Raw genomic sequence first — 27,814 nt, 5'->3', positions numbered from 1 at the left:
GGGCGGCGGCGGCCGTGGGGGACAACTGCTCCTACGTGGTGGCACGGAGCTGCGGCCCCGCCGGCACCCACCCCGCCTTCGATGTCACCGTCACCGAGCCAGCCCGGGGCGGCGGCGGGCGTAGGGTCACCGTCACCGTGGAGCAGCAGCGCTGGGTGCTGCGGGGCGGGCGCCCCGGTGGCGTGGAGGTGAGGGGGGGGGGTGGGGAAGGGGGTGGTGGGTGGAGATGGATGGAGATGGATGGAGATGGATGGAGATGGATGGAGATGGATGGACGGACAATGGAGAAGGATGGATGGATGAAGGACGGAGAACGGATGGAGATGGATGGATGGACAGAAAAGGATGGAGAAGGATGGATGGAGAAGGACAGACGGAGAAGGACAGATGGAGAAGAACAGATGGAGAAGGACGGAGAAGGACAGAGAAGGATGGATGGAGAAGGACGGACAGAGAAGGACGGATGGATGAAGGATGGAGAAGGATGGAGAAGGACGGACGGAGAAGGACAGATGGAGAAGGACGGATGGATGAAGGATGGAGAAGGATGGACGGAGAAGGACGGATGGAGAAGGACAGAGGACGGATGGAGAAGGACGGACGGAGAAGGACGGACGATGAAGGATGGAGAAGGACAGACGGAGAAGGACAGAGAAGGACGGACGGAGAAGGACAAAGAAGGATGGATGGAGAAGGACGGACAGAGAAGGACGGATGGATGAAGGATGGAGAAAGATGGATGGAGAAGGACAGAGAAGGATGGATGGAGAAGGATGGAGAAGGATGGAGAAGGATGGATGGACGGAGATGGACGGACGGAGAAGGATGGAGATGGATGGATGGAGGAGGATGGAGATGGATGGAGAAGGATGGATGAGATGGATAAGGATGGATGGAGAAGGACATGGACAGAGCAATGGAGAGGTGGATAAATGGAGAAGAGCGGGGTGGGTGGATGGAGAAGGGCAGGGATGGATGGAGAAGGATGGAGATGGATGGAGATGGATGGATGGAGACTAGATGGAGATGGATGGATGGAGAAGGTTGGAGGGATGGAGAAGGTTGGATGGATGGAGAAGGTTGAAGGGATGGATGGATGGATGGATGGAGAAGGTTGAAGGGATGGATGGATGGATGGAGAAGGTTGGAGATGGATGGATGGAGAAGGTTGAAGGGATGGATGGAGAAGGTTGGATGGAGGGAGAAGGTTGAAGGGATGGATGGATGGATGGATGGATGGATGGATGGATGGATGGATGGAGAAGGTTGGAGGGATGGAGAAGGTTGAAGGGATGGATGGACGGATGGATGGATGGATGGATGGATGGATGGATGGAGAAGGTTGAAGGGATGGATGGATGGATGGATGGATGGATGGATGGATGGATGGATGGAGAAGGTTGAAGGGCTGGATGGAGGAGGACACCGGGAGGGCTGCTAGAAGGACCAGGCTGGAGGACCAGGCGGGGCAGCCAACCAGGTCCCCCCGCTCACCCCCACCCCACCCCACGCAGGTGGACGGCGCCGCGGTGCCGCTGCCCTTCTGCCCGCAGGGCCGGGCCGTGTGCGTGACACCCCAAGGTGCCACCACCCTCCTCCTCCTCGCCGACTTCGGCCTCCGCGTCACCGTCGGCCCCGGAGCGGCGGTGGCTGTCACCTTGTCCCCGCGCTACCGCAACGCCACCTGCGGCCTCTGCGGCAACTTCGATGGTCACCCCTACAACGACCACCTCCACAAGGCCACCACCGCCACCACCGGGGCCACGTGTCACCGGCCCTGCCCCGGTCCCGCGTGTCCTCCTTGTCGTCAACCCCCCAAGAGGTCCTTCGTCCACGCCGAGCTCTGCAGTCTCCTCCGGGCCACCCGAGGTCCCTTTGGGGACTGTCACAGCGTGGTCCATCCCGGCATCTTCTATGACGTCTGCCTCCGGGAGCTCTGCGAGAGCCCTGGGGACAAAGAGGTCCTCAGCGAGGTCCTGGGGGCCTACGAGGCCGCCTGCCACCAGGCCGGGGCTCGGGTGGGACCCTGGAGCACCCCCAACCTCTGCCGTGAGTTGGGGACACGGGGGGATACGGCGGGGGGGGGGGGGAGGTGGCCCTGGGGCATCTGGGAGGGGTTCCTGCCTGGACATCCGTGATGTCACCCACGCGTACGTGCCCGCCCCTGACATCCCTACGTGTCCGTGATGACCTCTGTCTGTCCATCCGTGATGTCACCCATGTGTACATGTCCACCCCTGACATCCCTACGTGTCCGTGATGACCTCTGTCTGTCCATCCGTGATGTCACCCATGTGTACGTGTCCACCCATGACATCCTTGCATCCATGATGACCTCTGTCTGTCCATCCGTGATGTCACCCACGTGTACGTGTCCACCCATGACATCCCTACGTGTCCGTGATGACCTCTGTCTGTCCATCCGTGATGTCACCCACGCGTACGTGTCCACCCGTGACATCCTTGCATCCATGATGACCTCTGTCTGTCCATCCCTGATCTTCTCCAGCTCTGTCCACCCTCCGTGCCCATCCACGATCTCTCTACGCGTCCCTCCATGGTGGCATCGTGTGTGTCCGCCTGTGACATCACTAGGTGGCCATCCATGACGTCCTCCATCTCTCTGCCCATCCGTGACATCCTTCTGTGTCCCTCCATGGTGTCCCCTCTGTCCATCCGTGACATCTCCACACGTCCACGATGACCTCCACGTCCGTGACATCTCCACCTGTCCGTCACGTCTTCTATCTCTGCTTCCATGACGTCCTCCATCTTCTCTGTCCCTCCGTGACATCTCCACGTCTCCTTCCCGTGTCCCTCCGTGACATCCCCACGTCTCCACGCTGTCCTCCACCTCTCTGTCCACCTGTGACGTCCCCACGTGTCCATCTGTGGTGTCCCCTCCGTCTCTCTTCATCCGTGACACCCCTGCCTGTCCTTCCATCATGTCCTCCACCTCTCTCTCCACCGGTGACATCCCTCCGTGGCCATGGTGTCCCCTCCGTGGCCGTCCATCCGTGATGTCCTCCACCTCTACCTGTGGTGGCCCCCGTGGTCTGTCCCCACGTCCCCACCCACCCCTTCTGTCACCTACAGCCCCGTGGTGCCCCGAGGACTCTCGCTGTCGCCCCGGTGCCACCTGCGTCCCCCGTCGAACGCTGCTGCCGCGGGACCTGTCTGTAGGTGAGGGGACACCACGGGGACAGGAAGGGACCTCCAGGTGAAGGAGGACCACGGGGATGGTGCCACAGGGGTGGAGAAACCACGGATAGAGGAGGGGTGGGAGGATGAAGAGATGGTCATGGAGATACGGATGGAGAAAGCCCTGAAGATGGAGGCATGGGTGGATGGAGAAACCATCAGAGAAGTTCTTCAGTGGTTTCTCCATCCGTCCGTTCGTGGAGAGATTGGGTGGAGAAACCGTTGAAGATGGATGGATGGAGAAACCACTGAGGATGGGTGGATGGAGAAGTAGGAAGGCGCTGAGGAAGGACAGACAGACGGGTGGGTGGGTGGGTGGAGAAACCATGGAAGTAGGACAGAGACTGAGGAACGGAAGGAGGGAGAGGGGAAGGGATGGAGAAACCACTGAAGATGGACGTAGGGAGGGATGGAGAAACCATTGAGGATGGGCAGATGGATGGAGAAACCAGCAGAGATGGATGGAGAAACCACTGAGGTCGGACATATGGATGGAGAAACCATTGAGGTTGGACAGATGGATGGAAAACCCATTGAAGATGGATGGAGAAACCATCGAGGTTGGACGTATGGATGGAGAAACCACTAGAGATGGATGGAGAAACCACTGAGGTTGGACGTAGGGATGGAGAAACCATTGAGGTGGGACGTATGGATGGAGAAACCACTGGAGATGGATGGAGAAACCATTGAGGTTGGACAGATGGATGGAGAGACCACTGCAGATGGATGGAGAAACCCTTGAGGTTGGACGTAGGGATGGAGAAACCACCAGAGATGGATGGAGAAACCATCGAGGTTGGACGGATGGATGGAGAAACCATTGAAGATGGTTGAAGAAACCATTGGAGATGGACGGATGGACAGAGAGATGGATGGAGAAACCACTGAAGATGGAGAAACCACTGAAGACGGACATAGGGAGGGATGGAGAAACCATCGAGGTTGGACGGATGGATGGAGAAACCACCGGAGATGGATGGAGAAACCATTGAGATTGGACGTAGGGATGGAGAAACCACCAGAGATGGATGGAGAAACCATCAAGGTTGGACGTAGGGATGGAGAAACCCTTGAGGTTGGACGTAGGGATGGAGAAACCACTGGAGATGGCCAGGGAGATGCAAGAGGGAGAGAAGGAGCTATGGGTGAAGAAATGGGAGGATGGATGGTGGGACGGACGGGGAGATGGTGGGACGGACGGGGAGATGGTGGGACGGACGGGGAGACCCTGACGCCGTGTCCTCCCCCAGGCCAGCTGCTGGGAGCGCTGCCGCTGCGGGGCCTGGGCCACGCCCTGCTGCGTCCCGGGGACGCCGTGGGCCAGCTCCTGCCCCTCCCCCTCCCCGGTGTCCCCTTGGTGCCGTAGCGCCTCTGGCCCCAGGGAGCACCCGGAGGGGACCCGGGTGGCCGGGAGGGGACCCGGCTGGGGGACGTTGTCCCCATTCCCCTCCCCCAACCTTTTAACGAATAAAACCGTTCTCCTTCCAGCTTTGGGCGGGGTCGCTGATCTGTCCCCTCCCCCCACCAGGGGACCCGGGTGGCCGGGAGGGGACCCAAATGTCCCCACCCTTGGGTCACCCCCCCCCTCCCCCAGTAAAAACCATACCCGCCACTAGTTTAACCCTTTATTGGCCGTGCCACCACCCCCGGTGACAGCGCTGTCCCCTCCCCCACCCCGGTGACAGCCGCGTGGCCCCTCCCCCACCAGGCGATGGCCGTGTCACCTCCCCGCCCCGGGTGACAGAGATGTCCCCTCCCCGGGGGGAAGCGGGCGACGCTCAGATCTTGCCAGGGAAGGTCCCCTCCGCGCGGTACTCGTCCCACGTTGTCACCTGCGGGGTGACACGGCGACGGCGTGAGGGGACGCCAGGGCGGTGACGCCACGGGGGACGTGTGACATCGTGGAGGGCGCGGTACCACCATAGGGGACACGGTGACAGCATGGGGGACACGGTGACCGCAGTGATGCCGGGGGGGACGTGGTGACACCACAGGGGACACGGTGACGTCATGGGAGCCATGGTGACACCATGGAGGATTCAAGGGTTAGGGTGACGTCATGGAGTACGTAACACCATGGCGACTTGGTGACACCATGGGTGGCACAGGGGCCACCGTGACACCACGGGGGGCACGGTGACCACAGTGACACCACGGGGGGCACCATGAGGGACTTGGTGCCACCATAAGGGACTTGGTGACACCATGAGGGACACAGGGACCACAGTGATGCCATCAGGGACATGGTGACACCATGGGGACACCGTGGGGGACCTGGAAGGGACCCAAGGACCATGGGGACATCCATGGGGACATCGTGGGGGACCCAAGGACTGTAGGGACACCGTGGGGACGCCGTGGGGGACCCAAAGACCACGGGGACACCAGGGGGACACCGTGGGGGACCCGAGAGAGACTCAAGGACCATGGGGACACCAAGAGGAACCCAAGGACCATGGGGACATCGTGGGGACTCTGAGGGCCATGGGGACACCGTTGGGGACCCGAGAGGGACCCAAGAACCATAGGGACACTGTGAGGACCTGAAGACCACGGGGACACCGTGGGGGACCCAAGGACCATGGGGACATCATGGGGACCCTGAAGGCCATGGGGACACTGTGGGGACACCCTGGGGATCCTGAGAGCCACGAGGACACCCTGGGGACACTGTAGGGGACCTGAGGACCATGGGGACACCGTGGGGGACCCGAGGAGAACCTGAGAGGGACCTGATGGCCATGGGGACACCGTGGGGGACCAGAGAGGGACCTGAGGACCATGGGGACACCATGGGGGACCCAAGAGGAACCCAAGGACCATGGGGACATCATGGGGACCCTGAAGGCCATGGGGACACTGTGGGGACACCCTGGAGATCCTGAAGGCCAAGGGGACGCCCTTGGGGACACTGTAGGGGAGCTGAGGACCATGGGGACACCGTGGGGGACCCTGAAGGCCATGGGGACACCGTGGGGACACCATGGGGACGCCATGGGGACATGAGAGGGACCCAAGAACCATAGGGACACCGTGGGGACACCCTGGGGGACCCAAGAGGAACCCAAGGACCATGGGGACATCATGGGGGACCTGGGGACCATGGGGACATTGTGGGGGACCAGAGAGGGACCCAAGGACCACAGGGACATCGTGGGGACCTTGAAGGCCATGGGGACACCCTGGGGATCCTGAGGGCCATGGGGACACTGTAGGGGACCTGAGGACCATGGCGACACCGTGGGGGACCCAAGAGGGACCTGAGGACCATGGGGACACCATGGGGGACCAGAGAGGCACCCAAGGACCATGGGGACATCGTGGGGGACCCGAGAGGGACCTGAGGACCATGGGGACACCGTGGGGACTCTGAGGGCCATGGGGACACCGTGGGGGACCCAAGAGGGACCTGAGGACCATGGGGACACCATGGGGACACCTGGGGACTCTGAGGGCCATGGGGACACCGTGGGGGACCTGAGAGGGACCTGAGGACCATGGGGACACCGTGGGGGACCCAAGAGGGACCTGAGGACCATGGGGACACCATGGGGACACCTGGGGACTCTGAGGGCCATGGGGACACCGTGGGGGACCTGAGAGGGACCTGAGGACCATGGGGACACCGTGGGGGACCCAAGAGGGACCTGAGGACCATGGGGACACCATGGGGACTCTGAGGGCCATGGGGACACCGTGGGGGACCCGAGAGGGACCTGAGGAACATGGGGACACCGTGGGGGACCCGAGAGGCACCCAAGGACCATGGGGACATCATGGGGACTCTGAGGGCCATGGGGACACCGTGGGGGACCCGAGAGGGACCTGAGGAACATGGGGACACCATGGGGAGTCTGAGGGCCATGGGGACACCGTGGGGGACCCGAGAGGGACTTGAGGACCATGGGGACACCCTGGGGATCCTGAGGGCCATGGGGACACCGTGGGGGACCCGAGAGGGACCTGAGGAACATGGGGACACCATGGGGACTGTGAGGGCCATGGGGACACCGTGGGGGACCCGAGAGGGACCTGAGGACCATGGGGACACCATGGGGACACCGTGGGGGACCCAAGAGGGACCTGAGGACCATGGGGACACCATGGGGACACATGGGGACTCTGAGGGCCATGGGGACACCGTGGGGGACCAGACAGGGACCCGAGGAGCATGGGGACACCATGGGGACACCGTGGGGGACCCGAGGACCATGGCGACACCGTGGGGGACCAGACAGGGACCCGAGGAGCATGGGGATGTCGTGGGGGACCCGAGGACCACGGGGACACCGTGGGGACGCCATGGGGACGGGGCGGTGGCACTCACCCAGGAGGTGGGGCAGAGGGACTTGTAGACGCGGTAGTACCACTGGCAGGGGGCGGCGTCCGCCCCCTTGGCCGCCATCGCCTTCTCGCAGCGGTGGAAGTCTGGGGAGGGGACAGAGGGGACATCAGGGGACAGGAGGGGACCCTGGCATCAGGGCAGGGGACAGAGGGGACAGGAGGGGACAGGAGGGGACCCTGGCGTCTGGGCAGGGGACAGAGGGGACAGCAGGGGACAGCAGAGCACCCTGGCGTCTGGGCAGGGGACAGAGGGGACACGAAGGGACCCTGGCGTCTGGGCAGGGGACAGAGGGGACGTCAGGGGACAGGAGAGCACCCTGGCGTCTGGGCAGGGGACAGAGGGGACGTCAGGGGACAGGAGAGCACCCTGGCGTCTGGGCAGGGGACAGAGGGGACATCAGGGGACAGGAGAGGACCCTGGCATCTGGGCAGGGGACAGAGGGGACGTCAGGGGACGTCAGGGGACAGGAGAGCACCCTGGCATCTGGACAGGGGACAGAGGGGACGTCAGGGGACAGGAGGGGACAGGAGGAGACCCTGGCATCTGGACAGGGGACAGAGGGGACATCAGGGGACAGGAGGAGACCCTGGCATCTGGACAGGGGACAGAGGGGACGTCAGGGGACAGGAGGGGACCCTGGCATCTGGGGAGGGGACGTGAGGGGACACAGGGGACATGAAGGGACCCTGGCAGCTGGGGAGGGGACAGAGGGGACGTCAGGGGACAAGAGGGGACAGGAGAGGATGGGAGGAGACCCTGGCGTTGGGGAGAAGACAGAGGAGACACGAGAGCACCCAGGTGACCAGGGAGGGGACAGAGGAGGACAGAGGGGACCCTGGTGGCCGGGAGGGGACGAGAGGGGACAGGAGGGCACACGAGGGGACCCTGGTGGCCAGGAAGGGACGGGAGGGGACAGAAGGAGACCCTGGTGACCGGGAGGGGACAGGAGGGGACAGAGGGCACCCTGGTGGCCGGGAGGGGACAGGAGGGGGACAGGAGGGGGACAGGAGGGGGACCCTGGTGGCCGGGAGGGGACAGGAGGGGACAGGAGGGGACCCTGGTGGCTGGGAAGGGACAGGAGGGGGACCCTGGTGGCTGGGAGGGGACAGGAGGGGACAGGAGGGGACACGAGGGGACCCTGGTGGCCAGGAAGGGACGGGAGGGGACAGAAGGGGACCCTGGTGGCCGGGAGGGGACAGGAGGGGACAGAGGGCACCCTGGTGGCCGGGAGGGGACAGGAGGGCACCCTGGTGGCTGGGAGGGGACAGGAGGGCACCCTGGTGGCTGGGAGGGGACAGGAGGGGACCCTGGTGGCCAGGAAGGGACGGGAGGGGACAGAAGGGGACCCTGGTGGCCGGGAGGGGACAGGAGGGCACCCTGGTGGCCGGGAGGGGACAGGAGGGGGACAGGAGGGGACACGAGGGCACACGAGGGGACCCTGGTGGCCAGGAAGGGACGGGAGGGGACAGAAGGGGACCCTGGTGACCGGGGGGGGGACAGGAGGGGACAGGAGGGCACCCTGGTGGCTGGGAGGGGACAGGAGGGGGACAGGAGGGGGACCCTGGTGGCCGGGAGGGGACAGGAGGGGGACAGGAGGGGACACGAGGGCACACGAGGGGACCCTGGTGGCCAGGAAGGGATGGGAGGGGACAGAAGGGGACCCTGGTGACCGGGAGGGGACAGGAGGGGACAGGAGGGCACCCTGGTGGCTGGGAAGGGACAGGAGGGGGACCCTGGTGGCCGGGAGGGGACAGGAGGGGGACAGGAGGGGGACAGGAGGGGACCCTGGTGGCCAGGAAGGGACGGGAGGGGACCCTGGTGGCCAGGAAGGGACAGGAGGGGACAGGAGGGGACACGAGGGGACCCTGGTGGCCAGGAAGGGACGGGAGGGGACAGAAGGAGACGCTGGTGACCGGGAGGGGACAGGAGGGGACAGAGGGCACCCTGGTGGCCGGGAGGGGACAGGAGGGGGACAGGAGGGGGACCCTGGTGGCCGGGAGGGGACAGGAGGGGGACAGGAGGGGACACGAGGGCACACGAGGGGACCCTGGTGGCCAGGAAGGGACGGGAGGGGACAGAAGGGGACCCTGGTGACCAGGAGGGGACGGGAGGGGACAGGAGGGCACCCTGGTGGCTGGGAAGGGACAGGAGGGGGACCCTGGTGGCCGGGAAGGGACAGGAGGGGGACAGGAGGGGGACAGGAGGGGGACAGGAGGGGGACAGGAGGGGACCCTGGTGGCCAGGAAGGGACGGGAGGGGACAGAAGGGGACCCTGGTGACCGGGAGGGGACAGGAGGGGACAGAGGGCACCCTGGTGGCCGGGAGGGGACAGGAGGGGACCCTGGTGGCTGGGAGGGGACGAGAGGGGACAGGAGGGGACACGAGGGGACCCTGGTGGCCAGGAAGGGACGGGAGGGGACAGAAGGGGACCCTGGTGACCGGGAGGGGACAGGAGGGCACCCTGGTGGCCGGGAGGGGACAGGAGGGGGACAGGAGGGCACACGAGGGGACCCTGGTGGCCAGGAAGGGATGGGAGGGGACAGGAGGGGACCCTGGTGGCCAGGAAGGGACGGGAGGGGACAGGAGGGGACGGCGGGGCGCACCCAGGTAGTTCTGCCAGCAGTTCTTGGTCTGGTTCTGGTTGGGGAAGCGGCTGTCGAACGGCGCCGTCTTGTAGCGCTCCAGCTTGGTCTTGATGTCCTCCGCCATGGCTGCGGCGATTAACGGGCTAATTAATGACTAATTAACCCCCCCCGGGGCTAATTAACCCCCCCCCGGGGCTAATTAACCCCCCCCCGGGGCTAATTACCCCCCCCCGGGGCTAATTAACCCCCCTGGAAATAATTAATTGGGTTCTAGAAGTGAGAAAGGGGATGGTAACAGAGGAAAGAGAGCACCCGGGAGGGTAATTAGCAGACTTAATTAATGATTCTCCAATTAATTAATATTCCCTTGGGATTAATTAGTCCCTCCCGGGATTAATTAGCCCACCCCAGGATTAATTAGCCCCTCCCGGGATTAATTACCCCCCCCCAGGAATAAGATGGCAATGGAAAAATGGTAATGGGGGGAGTTTGGGGTGGGAGGCACCCTCGGGGCTAATTAATAGGGTAATTAACAGGATAATTAATTTATTTCAAGCTAATTAATAAAGTCTCAGGAATAATTAATACCCCCCCCAGAATAATTAAGGCTTCTAACGAATAATTAATTATCATGGGGAATAAGAAAGGGGATGGTATGGGGATGTGGTAATGGAAGGGGGGTGGGAGGCACCCCGGGGGCTAATTAATAGGGTAATTAGCAGCTAATTAACAGGGTAATTAACCCCCAGGACTAATTAGCAACCTGCAGAACCAATTAAGGCCCCCTGGGACTAATTACCCCCCCCGGACTAATTAATCCCCACCCAGTAAGGGGGTGGTAAAGAAGCAATAGTGATGGGGGTAATTAATAAGGTAATTAATACAGTAATTAACAGGATAATTAACCCCCAAGACTAATTAATAAATGCCCAGCACTAATAACACCCCTGCAGGATTTATTAACACTCCTCCAGGACTAATTAATACCCCCCCAGACTAATTAACACCCCCCTGGGGGTAATTAATCCCCCTGGGAATGGGGGGGCCAATTAATGAGGATCATTAATGGGGCTAATTAGCCCCTCCCCCTCACTAATTAGCCCCCCTGCGCTAATTAGGGGCCACTAATGGGGGGGGGGGGGCAGGATCCATGGAAGGGGAGGGGCTGAGAAGGTTGGGGGGAGGCTCCCAGTGCCCCCCCAGTGCTCCCAGTAACCCCTCCATGCCCTCCCAGTAACCCTCCAGAGCCCCCCCAGTCCTGCCAGTAACGCCCAGTGCTCCCAGTAACCCCTAGTGCTCTCCCAGTCCTCCCAGTAATCCTTCCATTGCCTCCCCAGTGGGCCCAGTAACCCCCCCAGTGCCTCCCAGTAACCCCCCCCACTCATTCCACTGCCCTCCCAGTGTTCTCAGTAACGCCCAGTGCCCCCTCAGTTCCCTCCCAGTCCTCCCCCAGCGCTCCCAGTAACACAAAGGGCCCTCCCAGTAACTCCCCAGTGTACCTAGTAAGCCCCCAGTAACCCCCAGTGCCCTCCCAATGCTCCCAGTAACCCCCAGTGCCCTCGCAGTGCCCCCAGTTCCCCCCCAGTCCTCCCACTTCCCCCCCAGTGCCCTCTCAGCCCTCCCACTTCCTCCCAGTGCTCCCAGTAACACCCCTGTGCCCTCCCAGTGCTCCCAGTTCCCCCCCAGTGCTCCCAGTAACCCCCAGTGCCCGCCCAGTGTCCTCAGTAACCTCCAGTGCCCACCCAGTTCCCTCCCAGTAACCCCCCAGTGCTCCCAGTAACCCCCAGTGCCCGCCCAGTGTCCTCAGTAACCTCCAGTGCCCACCCAGTTCCCTCCCAGTAACCCCCCAGTACTCCCAGTTGCGCCCCCAGTGCCCTCAGTAACCCTCGTAGCGCTCCCAGTAACCCCCAGTGCCCTCCCAGTGCACCCAGTAACCCCCCACTCCTCCCAGTTCCCCCCCCAGTGCCCTCCCAGTGCACCCAGTAACCCCCACTCCTCCCAGTAACCCCCCCAGTGCCCTCCCAGTAACCCCCCAGTTCCCCCCCTCACCGGCTGCCGCCGACTCCCCTCAAAGTGACTTTCACCGCCGCCGCCCTCCCGCCGGAACCAACGAGACGCAGCGGAAACGCAGCGCGCCGCCGGAAGTGACGCACCCTCCCCTTAAGGAACCGAAGGGGAGGAACCACCGAGACGTAGAGGGTAGAGCGGCTCAGCCGGAGGGCGGGAGCCGGCGCTCGGAGGACTGCGGCGGCCATAGAGAGGAGATGGGAGGACTGAGCGTCGCCCAGCGGCGGGAGGACCCGGGCCCTGTCCCAAAATACCCCGAAATGGCCCCAAAACGCCCCGAAATGACCCCAAAACGCTTCCAGGACCCCAAATTTGGCGTTAGCAGCATCCTCGTGCCCTAAAATACCCCTCAGCCCCCCCAAATAACCCCAAAATATCCCCCAGGACCCCCCCAAATGGCCCGAAAATCCCCCCCGGACCCCCAAACCCCCATTTCTGTCCCCAAATCCCCCCCAGGATCCCCGTAATCCACATTTCTGTCCCCAAATCCCCCCAGGACCCCCCAAAATCCCCATTTCTGTCCTCAGATCCCCCCAGGACCCCCAAAATCCCCCCCAAGAGCCCTCAAAATCCCCATTTCTGTCCCCAAATCTCCCTCCGGAGCCCCCAAAACCCCCATTTTCCCCCCAAATCCTACTCAGGACCCCCAAAATGTCCCCAGGATCCCCCAAAATCCCCATTTCTGTCCCCAAATCCCCCTCCGGAGCCCCCAACCCCCCCCCAGGACCCCCAAAATCCCCATTTCTGTCCCCAAATCCCCCCAGGAGCCCCCAAACCCCCATTTTCTCCCCAGATCCCCCCCAGAACCCCCAAATCCCCCCCAGAACCCCCAAATCCCCATTTCTCTCCCCAAATCCCCCCAGAACCCCCAAATCCCCATTTCTGTCCCCACATCCCCCTCAGGAGCCCCCAAATCCCCCCAGGACCCCCCAAAATCCCCATTTCTCTCCCCAAATCCCCCCAGAACCCCCAAATCCCCATTTCTGTCCCCAAATCCCCCTCAGGAGCCCCCAAATCCCCCCAGGACCCCCAAAATCCCCATTTCTCTCCCCAAATCCCCCTTGGGACCCCCAAAATGTCCCCAAGATCCCCCAAAATCCCCATTTCTGTCCCCAAATCCCCCTCAGGAGCCCCCAAATCCCCCCAGGACCCCCCAAAATCCACATTTCTGTCCCCAAATCCCCCCCAGGAGCCCCGAAATCCCCATTTCTCTCCCCAAATCCCCCTCAGGAGCCCCAGATCCCCCCCAGGACCCCCAAAATCCCCATTTCTGTCCCCAAATCCCCCCATAGGAGCCCCCAAAACCCCCATTTTCTCCCCAAATCCTACTCAGGACCCCCAAAATGTCCCCAGGACCCCCCAAAATCCCCATTTCTCTCCCCAAATCCCCCTTGGGACCCCCAAAATGTCCCCAAGATCCCCCCAAATCCCCATTTCTGTCCCCAAATCCCCCTCAGGAGCCCCCAAATCCCCCCAGGACCCCCAAAATCCCCATTTCTCTCCCCAAATCCCCCCAGAACCCCCAAATCCCCATTTCTGTCCCCAAATCCCCCTCAGGAACCCCCAAATCCCCCCAGGACCCCCAAAATCCCCATTTCTCTCCCCAAATCCCCCTTGGGACCCCCAAAATGTCCCCAAGATCCCCCAAAATCCCCATTTCTGTCCCCAAATCCCCCTCAGGAGCCCCCAAATCCCCCCCAGGACCCCCCAAAATCCACATTTCTGTCCCCAAATCCCCCCCAGGAGCCCCGAAATCCCCATTTCTCTCCCCCAATCCCCTCAGGAGCCCCAGATCCCCCCAGGACCCCCAAAATCCCCATTTCTGTCCCCAAATCCCCCTCAGGAGCCCCCAAAACCCCCATTTTCTCCCCAAATCCTACTCAGGAGCCCCAAAATGTCCCCAGGATCCCCCAAAATCCCCATTTCTCTCCCCAAATCCCCTCCGGAGCCCCCAAATCCCCCCCAGGACCCCCAAAATCCCCATTTCTCTCCCCAAATCCCCCTCAGAAGCCCCCAAATCCCCCCAGGACCCCCAAAATCCCCATTTCTCTCCCCAGATCCCCCTCAGGAGCCCCAAAATCCCCTTTTCTGTCCCCAAATCCCCCCGGCCCCCCCCTTGGTCCCGTTCGGGGGCCGCGGTCCGGCGCTAGGACCCGGGGGAGCCGCTCCCCGTTCCCGCCCTCCGCGGTCACTTCTGCCCGGCCTGGGGCGGGGCCGTGACGCCGGGCGGGCGGAAGGCGCGTGCGCCGCGCCCGGGAAGGGGCGGAGCCGGCGGCTGGGGCTTCCGGTTCCGGGTGTGAGAGAGAGGGAGAGGCGCGTGCGTCCCCGCGTGGAGCAGCGGCGGGATGAGGCCAGGTGCGGACTGGGGTAACTGGGAGGCACTGGGACGGACTGGGAGGGGATTGGGGGTTACTGGGAGGGGATTGGGGGTTACTGGGAGGGACTGGGATGGACTGGGAGGGGATTTGGGGGCACTGGGATGGGACTGGGATGTACTGGGAGGGGATTGGGGGGCACTGGGATGGGACTGGGGGTTACTGGGAGGGGACTGGGGGTTACTGGGAGGGGATTGGGGGCCACTGGAGGTTACTGGTAGGGACTGGGGCTTACTGGGAGAGGATTGGGGTTTCTGGTAGGGGATTGGGAGGATTGGGGGTAACTGGGAGTGACTGGGGGTTACTGGGAGAGGACTGGGGGGGACTGGGAGGGGACTGGGGGTTACTGGGAGGGGACTGGGATGGACTGGGAGGGGATTGGGGGGCACTGGGATGGCACTGGGGGTTACTGGGAGGGGACTGGGGGTTACTGGGAGGGGATTGGGGGCCACTGGAGGTTACTGGTAGGGACTGGGGCTTACTGGGAGAGGATTGGGGTTTCTGGTAGGGGATTGGGAGGATTGGGGGTAACTGGGAGTGACTGGGGGTTACTGGGAGAGGACTGGGGGGACTGGGAGGGGACTGGGGGTTACTGGGAGGGGACTGGGATGGACTGGGAGGGGGTTGGGGGGCCCTGGGATGGGACTGGGGGTTACTGGGAGGGGAGTGGGGGTTACTGGGAGGGGATTGGGGGCCACTGGAGGTTACTGGTAGGGACTGGGGCTTACTGGGAGAGGATTGGGGTTTCTGGTAGGGGATTGGGAGGATTGGGGGTAACTGGGAGTGACTGGGGGTTACTGGGAGAGGACTGGGGGGGACTGGGAGGGGACTGGGGGTTACTGGGAGGGGGCTGGAGGGTACTGTGAGGGGACTGGGGGTTACTGGGAGAGGACTGGGGGTTACTGGGAGGGGATTGGGGGGACTGGGGGTTACTGGGAGTGACTGGGGGTTACTGGGAGGGGGTTGGGGGGACTGGGAAGGGATTGGCGAGACTGGAGGGGAGTGGGGGTTACTGGGAGGCACTGGGAGGGCACTGAGAGGGGATTGAGGGGACTGGGGGTTACTGGGACAGGATTGGGGGGGCTGGGAGTTACTGGGAGGGACTGGGGGTTATTGGGAGGGGGTTGGGGGGGCTGGGGGTAACTGGGAGGCATTGGGGGTGCTGAGGGGTGACTGGGATGGGATTGGGGGAGACTGGGAGGCACTGGGATGGGACTGGGGGGAACTGGGAAGGCATGGGGGTAACTGCGAGAAATGAGGTGATACTGGGAGGTAACTGGGATAGACTAGGGAGCAACTGGGATGAGTTAGGGGGTGAGCGGGAGGGATGTGGGGGGTGGTCAAGCCAAACTGGGAACACTGGGAGCCTGGGGGGGGGGCAACTGGGAGCCCGTGGGGCGCTACTGGGTGGGTACTGGGAGCCTCCTGCAGCCATCCCAGTCTGCCCCAGTGCTCCCAGTTGCCCCAGTCTGATGCTGGTTTCTGGCAGGGTTCAGCCCCCGGGGGGGGCGCGGCGGCCGCGGCGGCTTCCGGGGGGGCCGAGGTGAGTCCAGTCCTTCCCAGTGCCTCCCAGTAAGGCCGCTCCCGCCTGTACTGGGAGCCCCAGTTCTTTCCCACTCTGCCCAGTTTTCCCGTGTTTCCCCCCCAGCCTGACCAGTTCCCCACCAGTACGCCCAGTTACTTTTTTGCCCCACACCCAGCATGCTCCCTTTTTCACCAGTATACTTCCAGTATGCCCAGTTCCCCTCCAGTGCCTCTCCCAGCACTCCTAGTGCCCTCCCCAGCCTTTCCCAGTAAGCCCAGTCCCTCCCAGTAACCCAAGTTTCCTTCCCAGTTTCTCCCAGTATGCTCGGTGCCCATTCTAGTGTCCGTCCCAGCAGTCCCAGTCCCTCTCAGTAACCCCAGTTCCTGTCCCAGTTCCTCCCAGTATGCCCAGCCCCACTCCCAGTCCCCTCCCAGTAACCCTGGTCCTCCTCCCTGTTCCTCCCAGCCCCCTTCCCGGTCCTTCCCAGTGACCCCAGTGTCCCCCTCAGTTCCTCCCAGTTCTCCTCTTGGTCCCTTCCAGTAATCCCAGTCCCCCTCTCGGTCCTTCCCAGTGCTCCCAGTGTCCTCCCCACTTCTTCCTGGTTACCCCAGCCCCCCCCACTTCCTCCCAGTAACCCCAGTCCCCCTCCCAGTCCCTTCCAGTGCCCCAAGCCGCCCTCCCTGTCCCTCCCAGTAACCCCAGCCCCCCTCCCAGTGCTCCCAGTCCCCTCCCAGTGCCCCCCAGTAACCCCAGTCCCTCTCCCAGTCCCCTCCTAGTCCCCCCTAGTAACCCCAGTCCCCTTCCCAGTCTTTCCCAGCCCCCCCCAGTAACCCCAGTCCCCCTCCCAGTGCTCCCAGTCCCCCTCCCAGTCTCTCCCAGCCCCCCCAGTAACCCCAGTTTCCCTCCCCATCCCTCCCAGTGCCCCCCGTAACCCCAGTCCCCCTCCTAGTCCCTCCCAGTAACCCCAGTTCCCCTCCCCATCCCTCCCAGTGCCCCCTGTAACCCCAGTCCCCCTCCCAGTCCCTCCCAGTAACCCCCGGTCCCCCCCCCCTCCCTCCCAGTGCTCCCCGTAACCCCAGTCCCCCTCCCAGTCTCTCCCAGTGCCCCCCAGTAACCCCAGTTCCCCTCCCCATCCCAGTGCCCCCTGTAACCCCAGTCCCCCTCCCAGTGCCCCCCAGTAACCCCAGTTCCCCTCCCCATCCCTCCCAGTGCCCCCCGTAACCCCAGTCCCCCTCCCAGTCCCTCCCAGTAACCCCAGTTCCCCTCCCCATCCCTCCCAGTGCCCCCCGTAACCCCAGTCCCCCTCCCAGTCCCTCCCAGTAACCCCCATGCCCCTCCCAGCGCCCCCCCAGTAACCCCAGTGCCTCTCCCCGCAGGCGGCTCCTTCCAGCCCCGGGGGGGCCCCCGCGGGGGCGGAGCCTTCGGGGGGCGGGGCCGAGGAGGCCCCCCCCGGGGGGGGAGGGGCGGGGGCCGGGGCGGCCGCGGCGGCTTCAAGGGGGGCAAGAAGGTGACGGTGGAGCCCCATCGGCACGAAGGGGGGGGGGAACTGGGGGGGGCACTGGGGGGGCTATGGGGCACTGGGGGGGCACTTGGGGGGGGGCTATGGGGCACTGGGGGGTCCCGTGGGGCAGCTGGGGGGCACTGGGGGGTCCCATGGGGCAGTTGGGGGGGCTATGGGGCAGTTGGGGGGTGCTTGGGGGGCTATGGGGTACTTGGGGGTCCCATGGGGCACTTGGGGGTCCCGTGGGGGTGGGCAGTTGGGGGTCCCGAGGGGCTTGGGGGGCTATGGGGCAGTTGGGGGTCCCATGGGGGTGCCTGTGGGGCAGTTGGGGGGGCTATGGGGCAGTTGGGGGCGCCGTGGGGCAGTTAGGGGGCGCCAGGGGGCAGTTGGGGGGCGCCGTGGGGCAGTTGGGGGTCCCAGTTGGGGGGCGCCGTGGGGCAGTTGGGGGCGCCGTGGGGCAGTTGGGGGCCAGTTGGGGGGCGCCATGGGGCAGTTGGGGGGCGCCGTGGGGCAGTTGGGGGGCGCCGTGGGGCAGCCGTGGGTCCCTGCCGCAGGGGTGTTCATCTGCCGGGGGAAGGAGGACGCCCTGGTCACCCGCAACCTGGTGCCGGGGGAGTCGGTCTACGGGGAGAAGAGGATCTCCGTCGAGGTACTGGGAGGGACTGGGAGCTACTGGGAGGGGACGGGGGGGTCACTGGGAGGGACCTGCGGGCAATTGGGAGGCGGTAAGGAGGGACTGGGAACCACTGGGAAGGGGTCCCAGCGGGGGGGGTGACGCGTCCCCACGTGTCCCTGTCCCCACAGTGGTGCCACCAAGGCTGAGGGCACCACCAGGACCTTCTCAAGCTGCATACTGGGAGCACTGGGAGGTGGCACTGGTGGCACTGGGAGGGTGTAAGCAGCCATGGGGTGTCCCAGCGGGGGGGTGACGCATCCCCGTGGGTCTGTGTCCCCACGGTGGTGCCACCAAGGCTGAGGGCACCACCAGGACCTTCTCAAGGTCCCACCAGGACGTTGTCAAGCTGCATACTGGGAGCACTGGGAGGTGGCACTGGTGGTACTGGGAGGCTGGGGGTGCCCATGGGGTGTCCCAGTGGGGGGGTGACGTGTCCCCACGTGTCCCTGTCCCCACAGTGGTGCCACCAAGGTTGAGGGCACCACCAGGACCTTCTCAAGGTCCCACCAGGACGTTTTCAAGCTGCATACTGGGAGCACTGGGAGGTGGCACTGGTGGCACTGGGAGGCTGGGGGTGCCCATGGGGTGTCCCAGTGGGGGGGTGACGTGTCCCCACGTGTCCCTGTCCCCACAGTGGTGCCACCAAGGTTGAGGGCACCACCAGGACCTTCTCAAGGTCCCACCAGGACGTTTTCAAGCTGCATACTGGGAGCACTGGGAGGTGGCACTGGTGGTACTGGGAGGCTGTGGGTGCCCATGGGGTGTCCCAGTGGGGGGGTGACGTGTCCCCACGTGTCCCTGTCCCCACAGTGGTGCCACCAAGGTTGAGGGCACCACCAGGACCTTCTCACGGTCCCACCAGGACGTTGTCAAGCTGCATACTGGGAGCACTGGGAGGTGGCACTGGTGGTACTGGGAGGCTGGGGGTGCCCATGGGGTGTCCCAGTGGGGGGGTGACGTGTCCCCACGTGTCCCTGTCCCCACAGTGGTGCCACCAAGGTTGAGAGCACCACCAGGACCTTCTCAAGCTGCATACTGGGAGCACTGGGAGGTGGCACTGGTGGCACTGGGAGGGTGTAAGCAGCCATGGGGTGTCCCAGCGGGGGGGTGACGTGTCCCCACGTGTCCCTGTCCCCACAGTGGTGCCACCAAGGTTGAGGGCACCACCAGGACCTTCTCAAGGTCCCACCAGGACGTTTTCAAGCTGCATACTGGGAGCACTGGGAGGTGGCACTGGTGGCACTGGGAGGGTGTAAGCAGCCATGGGGTGTCCCAGCGGGGGGGTGACGCGTCCCCGTGGGTCTGTGTCCCCACGGTGGTGCCACCAAGGCTGAGGGCACCACCAGGACCTTCTCAAGGTCCCACCAGGACGTTCTCAAGCTGCATACTGGGAGCACTGGGAGGTGGCACTGGTGGCACTGGGAGGCTGGGGGTGCCCATGGGGTGTCCCAGTGGGGGGGTGACGTGTCCCCACGTGTCCCTGTCCCCACAGTGGTGCCACCAAGGCTGAGGGCACCACCAGGACCTTCTCAAGGTCCCACCAGGACGTTGTCAAGCTGCATACTGGGAGCACTGGGAGGTGGCACTGGTGGTACTGGGAGGCTGGGGGTGCCCATGGGGTGTCCTAGTGGGGGGGGTGACGTGTCCCCACATGTCCCTGTCCCCACAGTGGTGCCACCAAGGTTGAGGGCACCACCAGGACCTTCTCAAGGTCCCACCAGGATGTTGTCAAGCTGCATACTGGGAGCACTGGGAGGTGGCACTGGTGGCACTGGGAGGGTGTAAGCAGCCATGGGGTGTCCCAGCGGGGGGGTGACGCGTCCCCGTGGGTCTGTGTCCCCACGGTGGTGCCACCAAGGCTGAGGGCACCACCAGGACCTTCTCAAGGTCCCACCAGGACGTTGTCAAGCTGCATACTGGGAGCACTGGGAGGTGGCACTGGTGGTACTGGGAGGCTGGGGGTGCCCATGGGGTGTCCCAGTGGGGGGGTGACGTGTCCCCACGTGTCCCCGTCCCCAGGACGGTGACACCAAGGTGGAGTACCGCGCCTGGAACCCCTTCCGCTCCAAGTTGGCGGCGGCCATCTTGGGTGGCATCGACCAGATCCACATCCGGCCGGGGACCAAGGTCCTGTACCTGGGCGCCGCCTCGGGGACAACGGTGTCACACGTCTCCGACATCGTGGGACCGGTAAGGGTGCGGGGCCACTCCGGCCTTGGGGACGTCACCGGGGGGTCCCGGGGTGAGGGACACGAGGATGAGGTCATCAGCGCCTTGGGGACAACGTGGAGGTGGCATCTCCACCTACTTGGGGACGTCCTTGAGGGCCTTTGGGGACGTCACCGTGGGACAAGGGGACGTGGGGTGGCCCTGGGAGCCCCTTGGGGACGTCACCGGGGGGTCCTGGGGTTAGGGGACGCGAGTTGAGGTCATCGACGCCTTGGGGACAACCTGGAGGTGGCATCTCCATCTACTTGGGGACGTCCTTGAGGTCATTTAGGGACAATGTGCTGGGGTGGTGGGACAAGGGGACGTGGGGTGGCCCTGGGAGCCCCTTGGGGACGTCACCGGGGGGTCCCGGGGTGAGGGACACGAGGATGAGGTCATCAGCGCCTTGGGGACAACCTGGAGGTGGCATCTCCACCTACTTGGGGACGTCCTTGAGGGCCTTTGGGGACATCACCGTGGGACAAGGGGACGTGGGGTGGCCCTGGGAGCCCCTTGGGGACATCACTATGGGGTCCCGGGGTGAGGGACACGAGGATGAGGTCATCAGCGCCTTGGGGACAACGTGGAGGTGGCATCTCCACCTACTTGGGGACGTCCTTGAGGGCCTTTGGGGACATCACCGTGGGACAAGGGGACGTGGGGTGGCCCTGGGAGCCCCTTGGGGACGTCACCGGGGGGTCCCGGGGTGAGGGACACGAGGATGAGGTCATCAGCGCCTTGGGGACAACGTGGAGGTGGCATCTCCACCTACTTGGGGACGTCCTTGAGGGCCTTTGGGGACGTCACCGTGGGACAAGGGGACGTGGGGTGGCCCTGGGAGCCCCTTGGGGACGTCACCGGGGGGTCCCGGGGTGAGGGACACGAGGATGAGGTCATCAGCGCCTTGGGGACAACGTGGAGGTGGCATCTCCACCTACTTGGGGACGTCCTTGAGGGCCTTTGGGGACGTCACCGTGGGACAAGGGGACGTGGGGTGGCCCTGGGAGCCCCTTGGGGACGTCACTATGGGGTCATCGACGCCTTGGGGACAGCTTGGAGGTGGCATCTCCATTAGGGACGTCCCCATGGGTGGTGGCTCCATGTCCCTGGAGGTCTTCTCCACCTTGGGGACCTCAGGGACGTCCCCATGGGTGGTGGCTCCATGTCCTTGGAGGTCTTCTCCACCTTGGGGACCTCAGGGACGTCCCCATGGGTGGTGGCTCCATGTCCTTGGAGGTCTTCTCCACCTTGGGGACCTCAGGGACGTCCCCATGGGTGGTGGCTCCATGTCCCTGGAGGTCTTCTCCACCTTGGGGACCCCCCGATGTCCCCATGGGTGGTGGCTCCATGTCCCTGGAGGTCTTCTCCACCTTGGGGACCTCAGGGACATCCCCTTGGGTGGTGGCTCCATGTCCCTGGAGGTCTTCTCCACCTTGGGGACCCCCCGATGTCCCCCTGGGCGGTGGGGTGACCTCCCCGTCCCCAGGAGGGCCTGGTCTACGCCGTGGAATTCTCCCATCGCTCGGGCCGTGACCTCATCAACGTCGCCAAGAAACGCACCAACGTGATCCCCGTCATCGAGGACGCCCGGCACCCTCACAAATACCGCATGCTCATTGGTCAGTCGGGGCGGGGGGCGGAGCCAGGGAGGCTTGGGGGTCCTGGAGAAGAACTTGGGGGGGGGGGTGAGAAGGTCCAGGAGAAGATTTTGGGGTTCCTCGGGGGGTTTGGAGGTTCAGGAGAAGGTCTGGAGGCATCTCAGGGGGGTTTTTTTGGGTGCTGTTGGGTGCTGGGGGCACCTAAGATGGGGCTTGAGGTGATTTTGGGGTCCTCGAGGAGAATTTGGGGTGTTGAGAAGGTCCAGGAGAAGATTTGGGGGTCCTCCGGGGGGTTGGAGGTTCAGGAGAAGGTCTGGAGGCATCTGATGGAGGTTTTTTTGGGTGCTGTTGGGTGCTGAGGGCATCTCAGGTGGGTTTGGGGGTGCTGTGAGGGACCTGGAGAAGAACTTGGGGGTCCTCGAGGAGAATTTGGGGTGTTGAGAAGGTCCAGGAGAAGATTTGGGGGTGTTGAGGGGGGTGTGGAGGTTGGGAGAAGGTCTGGAGGCATCTGATGGAGGTTTTTTTGGGTGCTGTTGGGTGCTGAGGGCACCTAAGATGGGTCTTGAGGTGATTTTGGGGTCCTCGAGGAGAATTTGGGGTGTTGAGAAGGTCCAGGAGAAGATTTGGGGGTCCTCCGGGGGGTTTGGAGGTTGGGAGAAGGTCTGCAGGCATCTCAGGGGGGTTTTTTTGGGTGCTGTTGGGTGCTGAGGGCACCTGAGATGGGGCTTGAGGTGATTTTGGGGTCCTCGAGGAGAATTTGGGGTGTTGAGAAGGTCCAGGAGAAGATTTGGGGGTGCTGAGGGGGGTTTGGAGGTTGGGAGAAGGTCTGGAGGCATCTGATGGAGGTTTTTTTGGGTGCTGTTGGGTGCTGGGGGCATCTCAGGTGGGTTTGGGGGTGCTGTGAGGGACCTGGAGAAGAACTTGGGGGTCCTCGAGGAGAATTTGGGGTGTTGAGAAGGTCCAGGAGAAGATTTGGGGGTGCTCAGGGGGGTTTGGAGGTTGGGAGAAGGTCTGGAGGCATCTCAGGGGGGTTTTTTTGGGTGCTGTTGGGTGCTGAGGGCACCTAAGATGGGGCTTGAGGTGATTTTGGGGTCCTCGAGGAGAATTTGGGGTGTTGAGAAGGTCCAGGAGAAGATTTTGGGGTGCTCAGGGGGGTTTGGAGGTTGGGAGAAGGTCTGGAGGCATCTCAGGGGGTTTTTTTTGGGTGCTGTTGGGTGCTGAGGGCACCTAAGATGGGGCTTGAGGTGATTTTGGGGTCCTCGAGGAGAATTTGGGGTGTTGAGAAGGTCCAGGAGAAGATTTGGGGGTCCTCCGGGGGGTTGGAGGTTCAGGAGAAGGTCTGGAGGCATCTGATGGAGGTTTTTTTGGGTGCTGTTGGGTGCTGAGGGCATCTCAGGTGGGTTTGGGGGTGCTGTGAGGGACCTGGAGAAGAACTTGGGGGTCCTCGAGGAGAATTTGGGGTGTTGAGAAGGTCCAGGAGAAGATTTGGGGGTGCTGAGGGGGGTTTGGAGGTTGGGAGAAGGTCTGGAGGCATCTCAGGGGGGTTTTTTTGGGTGCTGTTGGGTGCTGAGGGCACCTGAGATGGGGCTTGAGGTGATTTTGGGGTCCTCGAGGAGAATTTGGGGTGTTGAGAAGGTCCAGGAGAAGATTGTGGGGTGCTCAGGGGGGTTTGGAGGTTCAGGAGAAGGTCTGGAGGCATCTCAGGGGGGTTTTGGGTGCTGGGGGGGGGGGGGTCAGGGTGCACCCGGGGGGGTTTTGGGGTCCCCCTGATTTTGGGGTGCCCCACCCACCCCAGGCATGGTGGACGTCATCTTCGCGGACGTGGCGCAGCCGGACCAGACGCGGATCGTGGCCCTCAACGCCCACAACTTCCTGCGCAACGGCGGCCATTTTGTCATCTCCATCAAGGTATACCAGTACCCACCAGTATCCACCAGTACGCACCAGTACCCGGCGCTGGGAACCAGCGCTGAGCCGTAACGGGGCTACAGGGACCAGTAGCAGGGCACTGGGAACCAGTAAGGACCAGTAACAGGCCACTGGGAACCAGTAAGCACCAGTAATGGGGCCCTAGGAACCAGTAAGGACCAGTAATGGGGCCCTGGGAACCAGTAAGGACTAGTAATGGGGCCCTAGGAACCAGTAAAGACCAGTAAGAAGGCACTGGGAACCAGTAAGCACCAGTAAGAAGGCACTGGGAACCAGTACGCACCAGTAAGAGGCAACTGGGAACCAGTAAAGACCACTGGGAGCCAGGAACGACCCAGGAACAGGCCCCTGGGAGGCAGTAAGGAGCTGTGGTGGGATACTGGGAACCAGTAAGGCCCAGTAGTGGGATACTGGGAACCAGTAAGGCCCAGTAAGAGACAAGTAGGAGGCAGTAAGAGGCAACTGGGAACCAGTAAAGACCACTGGGAGCCAGGAACGACCCAGGAACAGGCCCCTGGGAGGCAGTAGGGAGCTGTGGTGGGATACTGGGAACCAGTAAGGCCCAGTAGTGGGATACTGGGAACCAGTAAGGCCCAGTAAGAGACAAGTAGGAGGCAGTAAGAGGCAACTGGGAACCAGTAAAGACCACTGGGAGTTCAGGAATGACCCAGGAACAGGCCCCTGGGAGGCAGTAGGGAGGTGCGGGCGGGGGCGCCGGGGCCCAGTCCAGCCCAGTCCATCCCAGTAAGGCCCAGTCTGGGCGGCAGGCGAACTGCATCGACTCGACGGCGGCGCCCGAGGCCGTCTTCGCGGGGGAGGTGAGGAAGATGACGGGGGAGCAGATGAAGCCGCAGGAGCAGCTGACGCTGGAGCCCTACGAGAGGGACCACGCTGTGGTGGTGGGCGTCTACAGGTGGGACTGGGGGCACTGGGAGGGACTGGGATAGACTGGGAGGGGACTGGGAGGGGACAGGGGGGCACTGGGAGGGACTGGGATAGACTGGGAGGGGACTGAGAGGGGTTAGGAGGGGACGGGGAGGGACCACGCCGTGGGGGGGGGGGGTCTACAGGTGGGACTGGGATAGACTGGGAGGGACTGGGATAGACTGGGAGGGGACTGGGATAGACTGGGAGGGGACTGGGAGGGACTGGGAGAGACTGGGAGGGGATGGGGAGGGACTGGGATAGACTGGGAGGGATTAGGAGGGGACGGGGAGGGACCACACCGTGGTGGTGGGCGTCTACAGGTGGAACTGGGGGCACTGGGAGGGACTGGGAGGGGACTGGGATAGACTGGGAGGGACTGGGATAGAGTGGGAGGGGATGGGATTGGGAGGGACTGGGACAGACTGGGAGGGGATGGGATTGGGAGGGACTGGGACAGACTGGGAGGGGATGGGGAGGGACTGGGATAGACTGGGAGGGGATGGGATTGGGAGGGACTGGGACAGACTGGGAGGGGATGGGGAGGGACTGGGATAGACTGGGAGGGGACTGAGAGGGGTTAGGAGGGAACGGGGAGGGACCACGCCGTGGGGGGGGGGGTCTACAGGTGGGACTGGGATAGACTGGGATGGGACTGGGGGAACTGGGAGGTACTGGGATAGACTGGGAGGGGACTGGAATAGACTGGGAGGGGACTGGGAGGGACTGGGATAGACTGGGAGGGGATTGGGAGGGACTGGGATAGACTGGGAGGGGTTAGGAGGGGACGGGGAGGGACCATGCCGTGGGGGGGGGGGGGGTCTACAGGTGGGACTGGGGGCACTGGGAGGGACTGGGATAGACTGGGAGGGACTGGGATAGACTGGGAGGGGATTGGGAGGGACTGGGATAGACTGGGAGGGGTTAGGAGGGGACTGGGAGGGAGCATGCCGTGGTGGTGGGCGTCTACAGGTGGAACTGGGGGCACTGGGAGGGGACTGGGATAGACTGGGAGGGGAGTGGGATAGTCTGGGAGGGGACTGGGAGGGACTGGGATAGACTGGGAGGGGATTGGGAGGGACTGGGATAGACTGGGAGGGGTTAGGAGGGGACTGGGAGGGAGCATGCCATGGTGGTGGGGGTCTACAGGTGGGACTGGGGGCACTGGGAGGGGACTGGGATAGACTGGGAGGGGACTGGGGGGCACTGGGATAGACTGGGAGAGGACTGGGGGGCACTGGGAGGGACTGGGATAGACTGGGAGGGGACTGGGAGGGACGGGGATAGACTGGGAGGGGTTAGGAGGGGATGGGGAGGGACCACGCCGTGGTGGTGGGGGTCTACAGGTGGAACTGGGGGCACTGGGAGGGACTGGGATAGACTGGGAGGGGACTGGGATAGACTGGGAGGGGACTGGGAGGGACTGGGATAGAGTGGGAGGGGATGGGATTGGGAGGGACTGGGACAGACGGGGAGGGGATGGGATTAGGAGGGACTGGGACAGACTGGGAGGGGATGGGGAGGGACTGGGATAGACTGGGAGGGACTGGGAGGGGTTAGGAGGGGACGGGGAGGGACCACGCCGTGGGGGGGGGGGGGTCTACAGGTGGGACTGGGGGCACTGGGAGGGACTGGGATAGACTGGGAGGGGACTGGGGGGACTGGAAGGGACTGGGAGGGCACTGGGGGGCACTGGGAGGGACTGGGAGGGACTGGGATAGACTGGGAGGGTACTGAGGGGCACTGGGAGGGCACTGGGATAGACTGGGAGGGATCACGCTGTGGTGGTGGGCGTCTACAGGTGGGACTGGGATATACTGGGAGGGGACTGGGATGTGCTGGGAGGGATTGGGATAAACTGGGATATACTGGAAGGGGATGGGGAGGGGATCACAAGGGATTGGGACAGACTGGGAGGGGACTGGGGGGCACTGGGATGGACTGGGAGGGATTATGCCATGGTGGTGGGCGTCTACAGGTGGGACTGGGATATACTGGGAGGGACTGGGAGGAGACTGGGTTATACTGGGAGGGGTCTGGGGGGCACTGGGATATACTGGGGGGGACTGGGAGGTGCTGGGGGTGGTCACGTGACCGAGGTGCCCCTCTCTCCCCAGGCCCCCCCCCAAGCAGAAGTGATGTCATCGGGGGGGGGGCGTGGCCTTTCGTGGCCCCGCCCCCCACTTTGGGGCGGGTGGGGGCGGGGCCTCATTTAAATAAAGGGAAAATGGCGGCTTGTGCTGGGGTCATTAATTATTGGGGGGTCATTAATTATTGTGGCCATTAATGATTGCTGTAATTAATGGGGTAATTAATCAATGGAGGGGTAATTAATTAACTCAGGGGGCATTTAATTAACTGAGATGGTAATTAATGGAGGGGTAATTAATTAATTGAGGGGTAATTAATCAATGGAGGGGTAATTAATCAATGGAGGGATAATTAATCAATGGAGGGGTAATTAATCAATGGAGGGGTAATTAATCAATGGAGGGGTAATTAATTAGCAGAGGGGGTAATTAACTGAGGGAGTAATTAATCAATGGAGGGGCAATTAATGGGGTAATTAATCAATGGAAGGGCAATTAATGGATGGGTAATTAATAAATGGAGGAGTAATTAATTAACGGAGGAGTAATTAATGGAGAGCGTAATTAATCAATGGAGGGGTAATTAATTGGCAGAGCGGGTAATTAATTAATGGAGTGAGTAATTAACAGAGCAGCAATTAATCAATGGAGGGAGTAATTAATGGAGGGGTAATTAATTAACTGGGGTAATTAATGGAGGAATAATTACTGGAGAGCATAATTAATTAACGGGTAAGTAATTAATGGGGTAATTAATGGTTGAGTAGTTAATTAACTGGGGGGTAAT

General features: G+C 63.0%; 2 protein-coding genes across 2 annotated transcripts; one reads left to right on the top strand and one right to left on the bottom strand.

The window, feature by feature from the left end:
- Window positions 1-4,816: 4,816 nt before the first annotated feature.
- On the bottom strand, window positions 4,817-12,337 carry COX6B1 (cytochrome c oxidase subunit 6B1). Its single transcript, XM_087778510.1, has 4 exons — window positions 12,184-12,337; window positions 10,153-10,260; window positions 7,532-7,632; window positions 4,817-5,036 (listed from the first exon to the last, which is right to left on the bottom strand). Exons 2-4 carry the CDS (start codon window positions 10,256-10,258, stop codon window positions 4,983-4,985), a joined length of 261 nt encoding a protein of 86 aa, XP_087634636.1. The 5' UTR covers window positions 10,259-10,260; window positions 12,184-12,337; the 3' UTR covers window positions 4,817-4,982.
- A 2,135-nt stretch (window positions 12,338-14,472) lies between these two features.
- On the top strand, window positions 14,473-27,170 carry FBL (fibrillarin rRNA 2'-O-methyltransferase). The gene is made up of 9 exons (XM_087778491.1): window positions 14,473-14,556; window positions 16,066-16,119; window positions 17,478-17,639; window positions 18,160-18,251; window positions 20,298-20,468; window positions 21,973-22,105; window positions 23,880-23,992; window positions 24,781-24,926; window positions 27,055-27,170. Exons 1-9 carry the CDS (start codon window positions 14,547-14,549, stop codon window positions 27,074-27,076), a joined length of 903 nt encoding a protein of 300 aa, XP_087634617.1. The 5' UTR covers window positions 14,473-14,546; the 3' UTR covers window positions 27,077-27,170.
- The last annotated feature ends 644 nt before the right edge of the window (window positions 27,171-27,814 follow it).

This window comes from Nipponia nippon, unplaced genomic scaffold (genome assembly GCF_047370975.1).
Source record: "Nipponia nippon isolate SJK-2023a ecotype South Korea unplaced genomic scaffold, ASM4737097v1 scaffold_44, whole genome shotgun sequence".
NCBI classification, from domain to species: Eukaryota; Metazoa; Chordata; class Aves; order Pelecaniformes; family Threskiornithidae; genus Nipponia; species Nipponia nippon.
The sequence above is the reverse complement of the archived record's forward strand: the minus strand, read 5'-3'. Positions and strand labels throughout refer to the sequence as shown.